The sequence below is a fragment of the Oncorhynchus kisutch genome, linkage group LG27 (genome assembly GCF_002021735.2).
Source record: "Oncorhynchus kisutch isolate 150728-3 linkage group LG27, Okis_V2, whole genome shotgun sequence".
In the NCBI taxonomy this organism is placed as follows: domain Eukaryota; kingdom Metazoa; phylum Chordata; class Actinopteri; order Salmoniformes; family Salmonidae; genus Oncorhynchus; species Oncorhynchus kisutch.
Genome location: NC_034200.2, coordinates 24,389,573 through 24,406,031, shown reverse-complemented (window position 1 = coordinate 24,406,031; position 16,459 = coordinate 24,389,573). Strand labels below are relative to the sequence as shown.

The following is a 16,459-nucleotide window of genomic DNA, read 5'->3' as shown; positions in this document are numbered from 1 at the left end:
ACAGTTTTTAATTGTATTTCTTTACTTATCTATTGTTTACCTAATACCCATTTCTTTACTTAAAAATTGCACTGTTGGTTAGAGCCTGTAAGTAAGCATTTCCCTAAGGTCTACACCTGTTGTATTCGGCGCAGGTGACAAATAAACTTTGATTTGAACATCCTTTAAGGAACCTTGAAACCTCCCCAAAAAATAAAATCGATGTCTGAGCCCACTTGTTTCCCTTGAGCCGATTAGAATAGCCACAACATTAAAAAACGTGTAACCGTATGCATTTTTATCAGGCAGCACCATACAGTACTGAATGAGAGCATATCGATGTATCGTGTGACTGACTGATCTACAAATAAAAATGAGTAGCTATGTATAATGGAAGGTGATTTGCAGATTAGTCCGTCGGAAGTCGGCTGCACTGTCCGCTTCGAACACGCCCAACATCTGACATCAAGCACAGGGCGTCGGCTCTTCCACTTCAAGAACAATGCAGCTGAATGGCATGTCGCCTCCAACGGCCAATCAGAGACGTTTATAGTGGAGAGTGGCCGCTTCGACAACACATCCACAATGACAAAATTCCGTAAAAATGTATATATCTTAAAAATATGAAAACAAAAATGTACTTTTTGGTCTTCATTTAAAGTTAACAGTGTGGTTAATGCTAGCTTTAAAATCAGATTTTAAGAAGATACATTTTAAAAATAGGCACGGTTTATGACTGTGTGTTTGCGTTAACTACTGACGACCCTACTCACCAAGGAAAAAAAGTCCTGTTTGTGGCTTGCCGAATACCAGATTTTTGTAATGGAATAACATGTTAAAAAAAATAAGCTTCTGGCTACATGTGTTATTTCACCCGTCGGATTTGCTTCATGCCGTCTTTCTCGGGCGCTGTGTGCACATTGTGCTGGTCGGAAGAGCCATTTATTTGAAGGTATGCGGCTGTTTTGCTAGAAAATGTTAGCTAGCTGGCAATGCTAACTAGAGATGTTCGCTGTGTTCAATGATTTGAGCCCTTGTTTAGCTAAATACTGTAAATTGCATGCAAAACAATGGTGAATAATCTTGCAAGCTTGGTAACAATTAAGTTACTCTCAGCCAATAGTTAACAGTATCTAGGTAAATAAATGTACTAACGTTAGCTAGCTATATTTTCCACAATAATATGTTATAAACTCACTCGCCTGTCCTCCAAACACGCCCTTATCCATACAGTTCCATTATACAAGACTGGACGAAGGCGTCTTCTGTACGGGGGGAATTTTGTCAGGAGCACCGATGCTCAATCTTAACATGTATTATTAGGAACGATCTTTCATATCAGCGAGAAATTATTTTCAAATGGTTTAGTACACACCTCTTATAGGGTTAGTGTTCGCACACGGCCATATCTCTGTTACAGTGCTTGTTTATATAACTAATTAACTCATGTGTAGCGGATGGGTCGTTTAATCAGATGGAGGCATCTAGTTGTATGGATCTGTGCAAAACTGCTACGTAAGTGTTTTTTTTTTTTTTTTTTTAAATAAGGGCCATGTGTTTAGAATGTTGTACACAAGCAATGATTATTGACGTTTTCTAAACGTTAAAACATAACTTTGGGATTGTAATTCACATAAGGTAGTCGGGGGCAAAACGCAGAAGTGCAGAAGTTGTCATATGCTGAGAAAGTAGGGGACGATGGGTGGGGGGGGGGGTCCTGAGAGGAGTGGTGTGAGTAGTAGATCTGTACCAGTACAGAGGGATAAACCAACAAGTGATATATTTCAGTAAGATGGGATTTTTGGCATTTATAGTAATAGTTATCAACTGCACAGCAGGGATGGGACGTAAGTCGCAGAAAATAGAGGTTGTGGTGGCAGCTGCAGAGAGGTATTTGGGTGTGTGAGACTTCAAGTCAGAAGAGTTACAGGGTGTGTTAAGTGGTGGTGTCCCATCCTTTCAGGCTGTTGGCCTGAAGTAGGACTAAATTAGTAGGACTACTAATTATTTGTTTGTGAATGTATTGTTAGATGGTAGGGTATTTGTTGTATTTTCTTTTTTTCTTTTGAGAGAAAGAAGAAGGAGAACTAATGGCTGAAAGCTGTAGGGAGAATGCAGAATGCCACCTAGTTGCCGAGGGCTAGGTAGATAGCCAGCTACCAAGAGCTCTCTTTGTCTAACTTTGATCCTGAGAGTAACAGTTAATCTAGGTACAGTGCCTTCAGAAAGTATTTACACCCCTTGACTTTTTCCAGAATTTGTTATGACAAAGTTGGAATAAAATTGATTTCATTTTTTTTTGACAATGATCTACACAAAATACTCTTTTTTTTTATTAATGGAAAATTAAACACTAATATATCTTATTCAACCCACTGAGTTAGAATCACCTTTGGCAGTGATTACAGCTGTGTCTTTCTGGGTAACGTTAAGTTTTTAAGACCACACCTGGATTGTACAATATTTGCTCATTATTCTTAAAAAAATAAATAAATTCAAGCTCTGTTAAATTGGTTGTTCATCATTGATAGACACCCATGTTTAAGTCTTGACATAGATTTTCAAGCCAATTTTAAGTCAAAACTGTAACTAGGCCACTTAGGAACATTCAATGTCTTCTTGGTAAGCAACTCTAGTGTATATTTGGCATTGTGTTTTAGGTAATTGTCCTGCTGAAAGGTGAATGTCTCCCAGTTTCTGTTGGAAAGCAGACTTAACCAAGTTCGTCACTTTTTATCCTAAAAAAACTCCCTAGTCCTTGCTGATGACAAGCATGCCCAACATGATGCAGCCACCACCATACTTGAAAATATTTTAGTGATATGTTGTGCTAGATTTTCCCCGCTTTCTATTCCAAACAAAAAGTAAATTTCTTTGCCACATTTATTAGCAGTTTTATTTTAGTGCCTTATTGCAAACAGGATGCATGTTTTGGAATATTTTTTTCACTCTGTCATTCATGTTAGTATTGTGGAATGTTGTTGATCCATCCTCAGTAATCTCCTATCACATCCATTAAACTATTTTAAATCCCTGAATGATTTCATTCCAGAAGGGTGGCAGTATTTTGTTTTTTTGTGACTGTGTGTATTAATACACCATCCAAAGTATAATTAATAACTGCACCATGCTTAAAGGGATATTCAATGTCAGCTTTTTTTTTTTACCCCTCTATCAATAGGTGCCCTTTGCAAATCATTGGAAAACCTCCATGTTCTTTGGTTGAATCTGTGCTTGAAATTCACTTCTCGGCTTACAGGTAATTGTATGTCTTAGGTACAGAGATGGGGTAGTCATAAAAAAAATATGGAGTGGGTCCATGAAATTTATTATGTAACTTGTGAAGCACATTTTTACTCCTGAACTTATTTAGGCTTGCCATAACAGAAGGGTTGAATACTTATTGACTCAAGAAATTTCAGCTTTTCATTTGTAAAAATGTCTAAAAACATAATTCCACTTTGACATTATGGTGTATTGTGTGTAGATCAGTGACACTAAATCTCAAGTTAATACATTTCAAATTCAGGCTGTAACACAACAAAATGTGGAAAAAGTCAAGGGTGAGAATACTTTCTGAAGACACTGTATGTCTACTAAACACACATTATTTACAACTTCCGGCGCCGACAGAGATGGCCGCCTCGCTTCGCGTTCCTAGGAAACTATGCAGTATTTTTTGTTTTTTTACGTGTTATTTCTTACATTGGTACCCCAGGTAATCTAAGGTTTTATTATATACAGTCGGGAGGAACTATTGGATATAAGAGCAACGTCAACTCACCATCATTACGACCAGGAATATAACTTTCCCGAAGCAGATCCTCTGTTTTGCCCACCACCTTGGGCAATGGATCGGATCCCAGCTGGCGAACCAGAATAACGGCGCTGTAAAAGGGGCAGACAAAGCGGTCTTCTGGTCAGGCTCCGGAGACGGGCACATTGCGCACCGCTCTCGAGCATGCTACTCGCCAATGCCCAGTTTCTTGACAACAAGGTAGATGAAATCCGAGCAAGGGTAGCATTCCAGAGAGACATAAGAGACTGTAACGTTCTTTGCTTCACGGAAACATGGCTCACTTGAGCCTGTATAGCTAGCTATCGGAGTCAGTACAGCCAGCTGGTTTCTTCACGCATCGCGCCGACAGAAACAAGCATCTTTCTGGTAAGAAGAGGGGTGGGGGGGTATGCCTTATGATTAACGAGACGTGGTGTGATCATAACAACATACAGGAACTCAAGTCCTTCTGTTCACCTGACTTAGAATTCCTCACAATCAAATGTCGACCTGCATTATCTACCAAGAGAATTCTCTTCGATTATTATATTCCCCCCCAAACTTCATTTGACTCTATGTAAACTGGAAATCACATATCCTGAGGCTGCATTCATTGTAGCTGGGGATTTTAACAAGGCTAATCTGAATACAAGACTCCCTAAATTCTATCAGCATATCGATTGTGCTACCAGGGCTGGCAAAACCCTGGATCATTGTTATTCTAACTTCCGCGACGCATATAAGGCCCTCCCCCGCCCCCTTTTCGGAAAAGCTGACCACGACTCCCTTTTGTTGCTCCCTGCCTATAGACAGAGACTAAAACGGGAAGCTCCCTTGCTCAGGTCTATTCAATGCTGGTCCGACCAATCTGATTCCACGCTTCAAGATTGCTTCGATCACTTGGACTGGGATATGTTCCGCATTGTGTCAAACAACAATATTGATGAATATGCTTATTCGGTGAGCGAGTTTATTAGCAAGTGCATCGGCGACGTCGTACTCACAGACACTATTAAAACAGTCTCAAACCAGAAACCGTGGATTGATGGCAGCATTCGCGCAAAACTGAAAACGCGAACCACTGCTTTTAATCAGGGCAAGGTGACCGGAAACACGACCGAATACAAACAGTGTTGCTATTCCCTCCGCAAGGCAATCAAACAAGCTAAGCGTCAGTATAGAGACAAAGTAGAGTCGCAATTCAATGGCTCAGACACAAGAGGTATGTGGCAGGGTCTACAGTCAATTACGGATGACAAAAATTAAATAAGCCCTGTCGTGGACCAGGATGTCTTGCTTCCAGACAGACTAAACAACTTCTTTGCTCGCTTTGAGGACAATACAGTGCCACTGCCTTGGCCCGCTACCAAAACCTGCGGACTCTCCTTCACTGCAGCCGACGTGAGTAAAACATTTAAACGTGTTAACCCTCGCAAGGCTGCAGGCCCAGACGGCATCCCCAGCCACGTCATCAGAGCATGCGCAGACCAGTTGGCTGGGGTGTTTATGGACATATTCAATCAATCCTTATCCCAGTCTGCTGTCCCACATGCTTCAAGAGGGCCACCATTGTTCCTGTTCCCAAGAAAGCTAAGGTAACTGAGCTAAACGACTACCGCCCCGTAGCACTCACTTCCGTCATCATGAAGTGCTTTGAGAGACCAGTCAAGGACCATATCACCTCCACCCTACCTGACACCCTAGACCCCTCCAATTTGCTTACCGCCCCAATAGGTCCACAGACGATACAATCGCAACCACACTGCACACTGCCCTAACCCATCAGAACAAGAGGAATACCTATGTGAGAATGCTGTTCATCGACTACAGCTCAGCATTTAACACCATAGTAGCACCATGGGTACTGGACTTCCTGACGGGCTGCCCCCAGGTGGTGAGGGTAGATAACATCTCCACCCCGCTGATCCTCAACACTGGGGCCCCACAAGGGTGCGTTCTGAGCCCTTTCCTGTCCTCCCTGTTCACCCACGACTGCGTGGCCATGCACGCCTCCAACTCAATCATCAAGTTTGCAGACGACACTACAGTGGTTGGCTTGATTACCAACAACGACGAGACGGCCTATAGGGAGGAGGTGAGGGCCCTCGGAGTGTGGTGTCAGGAAAATAACCTTACACTCAACGTCAACAAAACAAAGGAGATGATCGTGGACTTCAGGAAACAGCAGAGGGAGCACCCCCCTATCCACATCTACGGGACAGTAGTGGAGAGGGTAGTGTGTTTTAAGTTCCTCGGCGTACACATCACGGACAAACTGAATTGGTCCACCCACACAGACAGCGTGGTGAAGAAGGCGCATCAGCACCTCTTCAACCTCAGGAGGCTGAAAAAATGTGGCTTGTCATCAAAAGCACTCAAACTTTTACAGATGCACAATCGAGAGCATCCTGTCGGGCTGTATCACTGCCCGGTACGGCAACTGCTCCACCCACAACCGTAAGGCTCTCCAGAGCGTAGTGAGGTCTGCACAACGCATCACCAGGGGCAAACTACCTGCCCTCCAGGACACCTACACCACCCGATGTCACAGGAATGCCATAAAGCTCATCAAGGACAACAACCACCCGAGCCACTGCCTGTTCACCCCGCTATCATCCAGAAGGCGAGGTCAGTACAGGTGCATCAAAGCAGGGACCGAGAGACTGAAAAACAGCTTCTATCTCAAGGCCATCAGACTGTTAAACAGCCACCACTAACATTGAGTGGCTGCTGCCAACAAACTGACTCAACTCCAGCCACTTTAATAATGGAAAATGTATGTAAAAAATGTATCACTAGCCACTTTAAACAATGCCACTTTTATATGTTTACATACCCTACATTACTCATCTCATATGTATATACTGTACTCGATACCATCTACTGCATCTTGCCTATGCCGTTCTGTACCATCACTCATTCATATTTTTATGTACATATTCTTCATCCCTTTACACTTGTGTGTGTGTATAAGGTTGTTATTGTGAAATTGTTAGGTTAGATTACTCATTGGTTATTACTGCATTGTCGGAACTAGAAGCACAAGCATTTCGCTACACTCGCATTAACATCTGCTAACCATGTGTATGTGACAAATAACATTTGATTTTTTGTTCTGGGGAATGTAGCTATCTAGCTCCATACTAGGGTTACAGTAGCTAGATTATTGAATTTACTATTGAGTTAGCTAAGACATTTAACAGCAGCAGATGACATGTTTCCTAATGTCAGCCCCTCCATCTCCTCTCCCTCAGTCGATTCAGTCTTGCATGGGTCTGTAAGAGGCAGCATCATGAGTGGGGAGCCAGACGCTTTGGTTGTGGTGAACCAGCTGAGGGATCTTGCTGCAGATCCCATGAACAGAAGAGCCATCGTTCAGGACCAAGGTTGCTTACCGGGACTCATCATTTTTCTGGACCACCCCAACCCCCAGGTTGTCTACTCAGCACTCCTGGTAAGGCTCCAAGTAGCGGATGCATTGCGTTCTAAAAGTGTCTGCATACATACGTTTGGTTTGCTACTAGCAGATCTTGGCTAGGCGTACTCCCTAAAGACTTTCGCTTGAATAACAAGAAAAAAGCTGCAATATTACTGTCCCTCTTGAGCCACCGTTGCAACAACGTAGTAAGACTTCCTCAAAATAGTCTGAAGTAATCTAAGATCAAGAAATCTATCATTAACTTTGACATTTCTGCATGGGAGGTCTTAGTCGTGCAATTTTACACCTAGTTAAACTATTTGGTGCAGTACTTCTTGTGAAAAAATGTGCCTGAAATAGTAGTAGTGCACTGCAGACAGTTGGGCCGAGCTGGTCAATGACCTGGTTACTGAAGTGACTTGTCTGTCTCTAATCTTAATTCAAATTCCAAGCTCCTTAACCTTGGATGTGGAAATGTAATTTTGCTGTGGGATGAATGCATTATGTTCCTAAATTGTGATTGTGTCCCCTTCAGGCTGTGCGCTACCTCGCAGAATGCCGTCAAAACAAGGAGAAAATGAGGGGAGAGCTTGGGATGATGTTAAGTCTTCAGAATGTCATGCAAAAGTGAGTATATGGCCCTTGCAGAAGCCCAAATCATGATAGTCTTGTCTCACTCATCTTCTCTGTTGATATCATTATCAAATAGAAAATATTTGCAAATGTTTCTTTGCATCTCTACTTTTTCTGTGTGAGACGCACGGTTTTAAAATGCAACAGGTCCTAATCTCATGTCAAACATTTTATAGTTCATCTCCTTAGACACAGATGTTTCTCTAAGTAGCATTTTGTGTGTGTTCCGTCTTCTCTAAGATGTAGTGATTATGCATAAAATAAATAGAGAAACAAACATTCTGAGCAAGAACTAGAGGTATTTATGTTGAAAAAATGCATTTGCAAATTTGCTTGGGGCTCACAGTTAAAGGCCCAGTGCAGTCAAAAACGTAATTGTCTGTTTTATATGCTGAACAAAAATATGAACGAAACATGCTAAATTTCAGTTACAGATCATATAAGGAACTCAGTCAATTGGAAAAAATAAATTAGGCCCTAATCTATGGATTTCACATGACTGTGAATACAGATATGCATCTGATGGTCACAGATACCTTAAAAAAAAAAGAGTAGGGGAGTGGATCAGAACCAGTTAGTATCTGGTGTGACCACCATTTGCATGCAGTGTGAGACATCTCCTTCACATAGAGTTGATCAGATCGTTGATTGTGGAATGTTGTTTCTCAATGGCTGTGAGAAATTGCTGGATATTGGCGGGAACTGGAACCCGCAATCCAGAGCATCCCAAACATGCTCAATGGGTGACTGGTGAGTATGGAAGAACTGGGACATTTTCAGCTGTCAGGAATTGTGTACAGGTCAAGTTGCCATCACATTCAAATAGCCATCGATAAAATGCAATTGTGTTCGTTGTCCATAGCTTATGCCTGCCCATACCATAACCCCACTGCCACCATGGGGCACTCTGTTCACAACGTTAACATCAGCAAAACACTCGCCCACTCGACGGCATCTGCCCGGTACAGTTGAAACCTGGATTGATCCGTGAGGAGAACACTTCTCCAACATGCCAGTGGCCATTGAAAGTGAGCATTTTCACACTGAAGTCGGCTACAACTCTGAAATGCAGTCCGGTCAAGACCCTGGTGAGGACAACAAGCACGCAGATGAGCTTTTCTGAGATGGTTTCTGACAGTTTGTGCTAAAATTCTTTGGTTGTGTAAACCCACAGTTTCCAACAACTCTCCGGGTGGTTGGTCTCAGACGATCCCGCAGTTGAAGAAGCCGGATGTGGAGGTCCTGGGCTAGCGTGGTTACACGTGGTCTGTGGTTGAGGCCAGTTGGACATACTGCCAAATTCTCTAAAACAACGTTGGAGGCGGCTTATGGTAGAGAAATTAACATTCAATTCTTTGGCAACAGCTCTGTTGGACGTTTCTGCAATCAGCATGCCAAATGCACGCTCCCTCAACTTGAGACTGTTGTGTGACAAAACTGCACATTTTAGAGTGGCCTTTTATTATCCCCATCACAAGGTGCACCTGTGTAATAATAACGCTGTTTAATCAGCTTCTTGATATGCCACACCTCACAGGTGGCTGGATTATCTTGGCAATGGAGACATGCTCACTAACAGGGATGTTAACACATTTGTGCACAATTTGAGAGAAACAACCTTTTCTTATGTATGGAACATTTCTGGCATCTTTAACTTCAGTTCATTATACAAACTTTACATGTTGCGTTTATATTATTGTTCAGTGTACAGTGGGGCAAAAAAGTATTTAGTTAGCAAGTTCTCCCACTTAAAAAGATGAGAGAGACCTGTAATTTTCATCATAGGTACACTTCAACTATGACAGAGAAAATGAGAAGGAAAAAAATCCAGAAAATCACATTGTAGGATTTTTAATGAATTTATTTGCAAATTATGGTGGAAAATAAGTATTTGGTCACCTACAAACAAGCAAGATTTCTGGCTCTCACAGACCTGTAACTTCTTCTTTAAGAGGCTCCTCTGTCCTCCACTCGTTACCTGTATAAATGGCACTTGTTTGAACTTGTTATCAGTATAAAAGACACCTGTCCACAACCTCAAACAGTCACACTCCAAACTCCACTATGGCCAAGACCAAAGAGCTGTCAAAGGACACCAGAAACAAAATTGTAGACCTGCACCAGGCTGGGAAGACTGAATCTGCAATAGGTAAGCAGCTTGGTTTGAAGAAATCAACTGTGGGAGCAATTATTAGGAAATGGAAGACATACAAGACCACTGATAATATCCCTCGATCTGGGGCTCCACGCAAGAGCTCACCCCGTGGATAATGATCACAAGAACGGTGAGCAAAAATCCCAGAACCACACGGGGGGACCTAGTGAATGACCTGCAGAGAGCTGGGACCAAAGTAACAAGGCCTACCATCAGTAACACACTACGCCACCAGGGACTCATATCCTGCAGTGCCAGATGTATCCCCCTGCTTAAGCCAGTACATGTCCAGGCCCGTCTGAAGTTTGCTAGAGAGCATTTGGATGATCCAGAAGAAGATTGGGAGAATGTCATATGGTCAGATGAAACCAAAATAAAACTTTTTGGTAAAAACTCAACTCGTCGTGTTTGGAGGACAAAGAATGCTGAGTTGCATCCAAAGAACACCATACCTACTGTGAAGCATGGGGGTGGAAACATCATGCTTTGGGGCTGTTTTTCTGCAAAGGGACCAGGACGACTGATCCGTGTAAAGGAAAGAATGAATGGGGCCATGTATCGTGAGATTTTGAGTGAAAACCTCCTTCCATCAGCAAGGGCATTGAAGATGAAACGTGGCTGGGTCTTTCAGCATGACAATGATCCCAAACACACCGCCCGGGCAACGAGGAGTGGCTTCGTAAGAAGCATTTCAAGGTCCTGGAGTGGCCTAGCCAGTCTCCAGATCTCAACCCCATAGAAAATCTTTGGAGGGATTTGAAAGTCTGTGTTGCCCAGCAACAGCCCCAAAACATCACTGCTCTAGAGGAGATCTGCATGGAGGAATGGGCCAAAATACCAGCAACAGTGTGTGTGAACCTTGTGAAGACTTACAGAAAACATTTGACCTCTGTCATTGCCAACAAAGGGTATATAACAAAGTATTGAGAAACTTTTGTTATTGACCAAATACTTATTTTCCACCATAATTTGCAAATAAATTTAAAATCCTACAATGTGATTTTCTGGATTTTTTTTTTCTTCTCATTTTGTCTGTCATAGTTGAAGTGTACCCATTATGAAAATTACAGGCCTCTCATCTTTTTAAGTGGGAGAACTTGCACAATTGGTGGCTGACTAAATACTTTTTTGCCCCACTGTATATTTCCACGCTGTAGTTGAAATTTCAGCCTGTTTTGGGGGGATGGAGATTTGGCCGGCCTGGTGACATCACTTGGAGGTAAATTAGTTGATAGACGAATAAGAGAGTTCCAAACCTCTCTGCCAATAATTTTTGTTAGCCGGCTGGACCTCACTAAAGTTCCATAGAGCACTTCATTACTCCCTTATTGTTTACAAAGCTCTGCTCCACAAGCTTCCAACATACCTCACTTCCCTGTTGAAAAAATATAAAAAATATGAGATACCAAACCCATTTGCAAGGTTGGTTAACTCTTAGGTTCCCGCTGTCTCCACAAAGTTTGGTAAATCCGGCTTTAGTTTTAACGCACCACAGTTATGGAATACTTTACAAAACAAATTCCACCTGGATTCCCTGGTGCCGATAGGACAGTTTTAAGACTGTTTGTTTGTTAAATGAGTTTGCAATTGTTTCAATTGACTATCATAACTTGCTGTAATGTTCACTGAGTGTACAACACATTAGGAACACCTTCCTAATATTGAGTGCCATCTCCTTTTGCCCTCAGAACAGCCTCAATTCGTCACGGCATGGACTCTACAAGGTGTCAATAGTTCCACAGGGATGCTGGCCCATGTTGACTCCAATGCTTCCCACAGTTGTGTCAAGTTGGCTGGATGTCCATTTGGTGGTGGACCACTCTTGATACACACAGTAAACTGTTGAGCATGGGAAAAATCCAGCAGCGTTGCAGTTCTTGACACACTCAAACTGGTGCGCCTGGCACCTACTACCATACCGTGTTCAAAGGCACAATCTGTCTCAATTGTCTGAAGGTTTAAACATTTTAAAACTTGCAGGTTCCTTCTGATAATGCAAAAACAATAAGAAATAACAAAAGATACAAATACCAACAAAGTAAATGGCTCAGTAGAATAAAATATTGTTTTAGCATAAGTATAATATGGGAATAACAGGTTTATATCTATAACGGCTATTTTTTTAGTTTTCCCCACTCAGACCAGTCCTAGGAAAATTGTTACTTAAATCACTTCTCTGCAAAGAGCAATTTTGTTTGACCATGTTTGACTTTTTAATTTTTTTAAATAAAAACATTCACAGTAAGGTACTTAATTGTTACCCAGAAATTAGTTGATGTTGAGATAAAACGGCTGCATTGGGCCTTTAAGAGCCAGTACGTTAACACTATTTTGAGATGATGACTAAAATCTTCCATCCCTTTCCCCCTTAGGACAACCACCCCGGGAGAGACCAAACTGCTAGCCTCAGAAATCTATGAACTCCTCCAGGCCTCTAACAGTGAGGATGCATACAAGCCCAAGGAGCCCTCCTGCAGACGTAAGCCCCAGTTCTTCCTGGGCTCCACCAACAAACAGGCCAAAACAGTGGTCCTCCACATAGATGGCCTGGATGACTCTGTGAGTGCCCCTATACTGATCAATAAGTATATTGATAAGGAGATGGCACACCATGCTAGCTCCAGTAACTTCTTTACTAAGATAAACCTGATATGTCACACAAAGAATTATGGGTTCTGTAATACATTATGCTATAGTTACTAGCTAAGGTGACAGTTCTGGTAGTCCACTACCTGATGTAAAATGAGTTTATACAGTTATTCCCATTCATCTCCTCCAGAGCCGGAGGAGCCTTTGTGAAGAGGCCCTGTTGAAGATCCGAGGTGTCATCAGCTTCACATTCCAGATGGCCGTTAAGAGGTGCATCATCAGAATCCGCTCAGACCTGAAGGCAGAGGTTAGTCACATTCTGTCTGTCCTATTACATAATATTCTGGGGAGGAGATGGAGGAGGGCAGAGGTGAGTCTAATCTCAGCAACCCAGAACCAATATCTTGCAGCTGCTTGATTAGATGGAGGGAGATATGAGATATAACACTGAGTGGCAGAGTGAGTGGCAGAACCTGGATGGATCATCTTTGGAAGCTCAACCCAACTCTCTGCAAGTTTCGGGAGAGTGTATGGGGCAAAAGTCCCCTCCCCTTCCCAAAGTTGAAAGATGCCAGGTGTAGGTGCACACCCTGCGAAATCTTGATTTGTCCAAATAACCAGCCTTGAAAAATCTGCACACTGGAACAATTGTTCCTCATTATTCATCAAATCTCAGAGTCCTTGGACAGATGTTAAACGTATGTCTACAAGAGATTAAGTTGAGTTATACAACCTGCGGCCCTGTAACACTGAGGAGGGAATCATGGCTGATGTGTGTCGTTGTTAAATCAAATATCTGTTTCCTCTGTAGGCTCTGGGTTCTGCCATCGCATCAACTGAAGTAATGAAAGCTCAACAGGTGGTCAGGGGAGAGGATGGAAATGAGGTTTGTCTTTCTGAATTAATTTCCAGTTTTATGTTTCTGTTGTCTTAACAGAGCCTTGGTTGAATCTCTGTTATTTTCTAGTCTGTCAATTTGATTCCCAGAGAAGGTCTTTACAAATATTAAGGAATGATCTTATCTCAAGGACGAAGCTTACAAAAATAAGTTTGGTATCTAATCAGAATCTAAATGAAAATACCATGGTCCTTGACCTTGTATGCCAGGAATATCATCTACCTTGTGGTGCACATTGAGCACTTCCTTTTGCTGTATAGGTAATCATCCCATTCCCAGAGGATGGTTCGGTAGCAGTGGAGCAGAATGTGAATCTTCCAGACTATCTTCCAGAGGAGGAGAGCCCGTCCCAGGAGCCAGACAAGGCTGTGACCAGCGTGGGCACAGGGCAGGATGGAGCAGGCTGGCTAGGCACTGCTGCTAACTTTCTGTCCCGCTCTTTCTACTGGTGACTCCCAGACCACTTACACCTCTTCAGACAGAATCAGGCTCCCAGCTGCCAAAGAGCTGGACTGCCAAAGGCAATGTGTAACAACAAACGATTCCAACGGTATGCAGTACACACATGCACGCACCCACAATCTTACACACACTCCCACCTGGCACCATACAGAATCACCAAGCCATTGAGGGAGAGGACCGGCTTCCGGAATGGATTCTTATTTCTTATCTTTTGGGTTTTGATTGAGAGCTAGACTATTCTTTCTGCAAATGTAAATGGGTCCATGTATTTGAAAACCAAAATGTCTTATTGTGAGGAGCTTTATTGTGGCACCATTTAATAGGAATTGATCCATCAGAAACGTTGCCACAAAATGAAGTTCCTGTAGTTTGATTTCAGATCCTTCAAATCTTCTGGGTCTTTTTGACCGACCTTTGAACAATAACAGACCTCCTTCCCTATTTTCTCAATGGGTATTTTAGAATATGCAGTAATCAGCATGTGTCCAGTTATGGTGCCTTTCGTTTCATTCTGTTTACATGGATACCCTTGCATGACTGACTGTCTGCTTTAGTTCTGAAGCCTGTAAGGCTCCTTACTTTAACATACCAAAGGTTACTGATGCAGACACTGTATCAACTCGTGTGGGTACTCTTTAAATTCCAATGCCAACTTAAATCATTCATGAAATATATGTGGAGGATTATGAGCAATGTTTAAAGGACTGTGTGGCTGGTTGGAGAAGAGATGTTTTATCTACAGTAAAAGCATGAATATTTTGCACAGTCTGAACATTGTGGTATTCTCGAACAATGTGCTGTCATGCTTTATTGGCTTGGTATTACTCATTACAGAACAATATTAGGATATATTTCCTAAGGAAGAGGATTGTTCCTCTTAAGGTACAGCCTCTGACATTTTTTGGGGAACAACATTCCTTTCCCCAATGTCTTGTATGATTTAGCGCATAGTTAAAAATAAGACAAGGCTAAACAATCTCTTGTGGACAGACTACATAAACATTAATGGTTGAGCATTTGACCAAATTACGCAAGATTTTAGTTCTGGGCATACCGAGATTAGGCTAAACCTAACATTATTTTTCTCTAAATATATGTAGATGGAAATACACATTGTGTTAGATTTTAATTGGAAATGCATTGGCCAGCAGTGTCCTTAAACCTGTGGTTAAACTCGTGTGGGTGCTGCCTTCTGTCAGGGTCATCTGTAAGTGTTGAACAGTGAATGTTTTGGATTGTTTGGTCAATATAATGGATCACTTGCCCATTACCCAGCTTCTGAAATGGTTATGTTTTCAGTGCATGTTACAGTGTATGAATGGGAAATGTTTCTGCTGAGCTTATTACTGTTCAAAGTAAATCTCCACATAACAATCCCTTTTTAAAGTTCAGCAACTGTCTCAAGGAAAAGTTCCGTTTCTGCCAAGTGTTTCTTGAAAGTGTCGTTTTCTGTCTGTGGAGGGGAAAAAATCATTGTATAGAATTGTCTAGAAATGTACTGTTGTCCCCTCCTTGTATTTGTGTGTGTCCTATAGACTCTCCCACCTCGTACAATCACACCTGACTAGATTGTGACCATCATGCCAGGGCAGAATGCATCCTATTTGCAAATACTGTATATTTTGTTCACACTCAATCAATGTGCATTGTTTACCAACAAAGTCATTCACTAGAAATATGTTAATATCTTTATTGTTATTGATTAGCTTTTCCCCCCCAGAAACCATTTAGTAGATCAACTAACATTTAATCAGGTCCGCCTTTTTGTTTGCCAGCTTTATTCGACTCAGGGGAAATTTCTATCATATAATCCACGGTCTAATCACTCACGTATTACAACCTGTTTGAGTTGGTTCTTTCCACCGATAATGTATGAACACCAATCACAGAGGAATGTTCTGTGTGTATGTATGCTGCCTGTCAGTTTGTCTGTAGTGTTATGGGCCATTGTGAGTGAGCTGTATGTTCCTAAGAGTTATATAAAATAATTTTAAAAAACAATGTTATTATATGAAATGTCCAATTTGTTAATTTTATGGATGCTGATGGGATAGGGTACTGCCTTGAATTGAGGACATGACAGTTTGTTCAACATGACAATTAAAAATGTACACTATATAACATGGTTTGGTTTCAATTAATTAATTAATTTCCCTTTTTCTGACAACTGATGTCTTTTACACATTACTGAGAAGTGTCTGACTGCTTCACTCTGTTTCCCACTGGCTTGGCTTCCCTCTGTATGATTTGCTTGTGTTTTGAATTCCCCAAAAAGTGAAGAGAAACAGAATATTGTTCCCCTGGGACATTACAAAAGGCTCTTGTCTTTGAGCTACTTCCCATAATGCATGCTCTTCTCACTATTACGTTGGACCCAATAGGCTTGGAAAATGTCCAACCTCCCACATTTGAAACCAGTGGGGCCCTGTAGAGGAGAACAGAGGATGAGAATTATGCTAAGAGCCTCATTTATGGGTTTAGGCTACGGTTCTTTCCACAGACTTATCTTTGCTGTAGTCCCAGCTCTTGTGACCTGCTCAACTGATT

The 16,459-nt window shown here is 41.9% G+C and overlaps 1 protein-coding gene across 3 annotated transcripts; it reads left to right on the top strand.

Moving 5' to 3' along the window:
- Window positions 1-414: 414 nt before the first annotated feature.
- On the top strand, window positions 415-16,030 carry LOC109871952 (armadillo repeat-containing protein 1-like). Of its 3 annotated transcripts, none has more exons than XM_020462997.2 (7): window positions 415-585; window positions 7,012-7,211; window positions 7,711-7,802; window positions 12,336-12,522; window positions 12,743-12,859; window positions 13,364-13,438; window positions 13,711-16,030. In XM_020462997.2, the coding sequence occupies exons 2-7, from the start codon at window positions 7,050-7,052 to the stop codon at window positions 13,900-13,902; spliced, it is 825 nt and encodes a 274-aa protein (XP_020318586.1). In that variant the 5' UTR covers window positions 415-585; window positions 7,012-7,049; the 3' UTR covers window positions 13,903-16,030. The 3 variants fall into 3 exon arrangements, with proteins under 3 accessions (XP_020318586.1, XP_020318585.1, XP_020318587.1); XM_020462996.2 differs by having other exon boundaries at window positions 520-931; XM_020462998.2 differs by lacking the exon at window positions 415-585 and adding an exon at window positions 3,167-3,238.
- The last annotated feature ends 429 nt before the right edge of the window (window positions 16,031-16,459 follow it).

Coding starts and splice junctions, on each gene's coding strand:
- LOC109871952 (XM_020462997.2), top strand. CDS start 7,050: ATGAGTGGGGAGCCAGACGCTTTGGTTGTGGTGAACCAGCTGAGGGAT. Junction 7,212..7,710: donor TTGTCTACTCAGCACTCCTG/GTAAGGCTCCAA, acceptor TGTCCCCTTCAG/GCTGTGCGCTACCTCGCAGA. Junction 7,803..12,335: donor CTTCAGAATGTCATGCAAAA/GTGAGTATATGG, acceptor TTTCCCCCTTAG/GACAACCACCCCGGGAGAGA.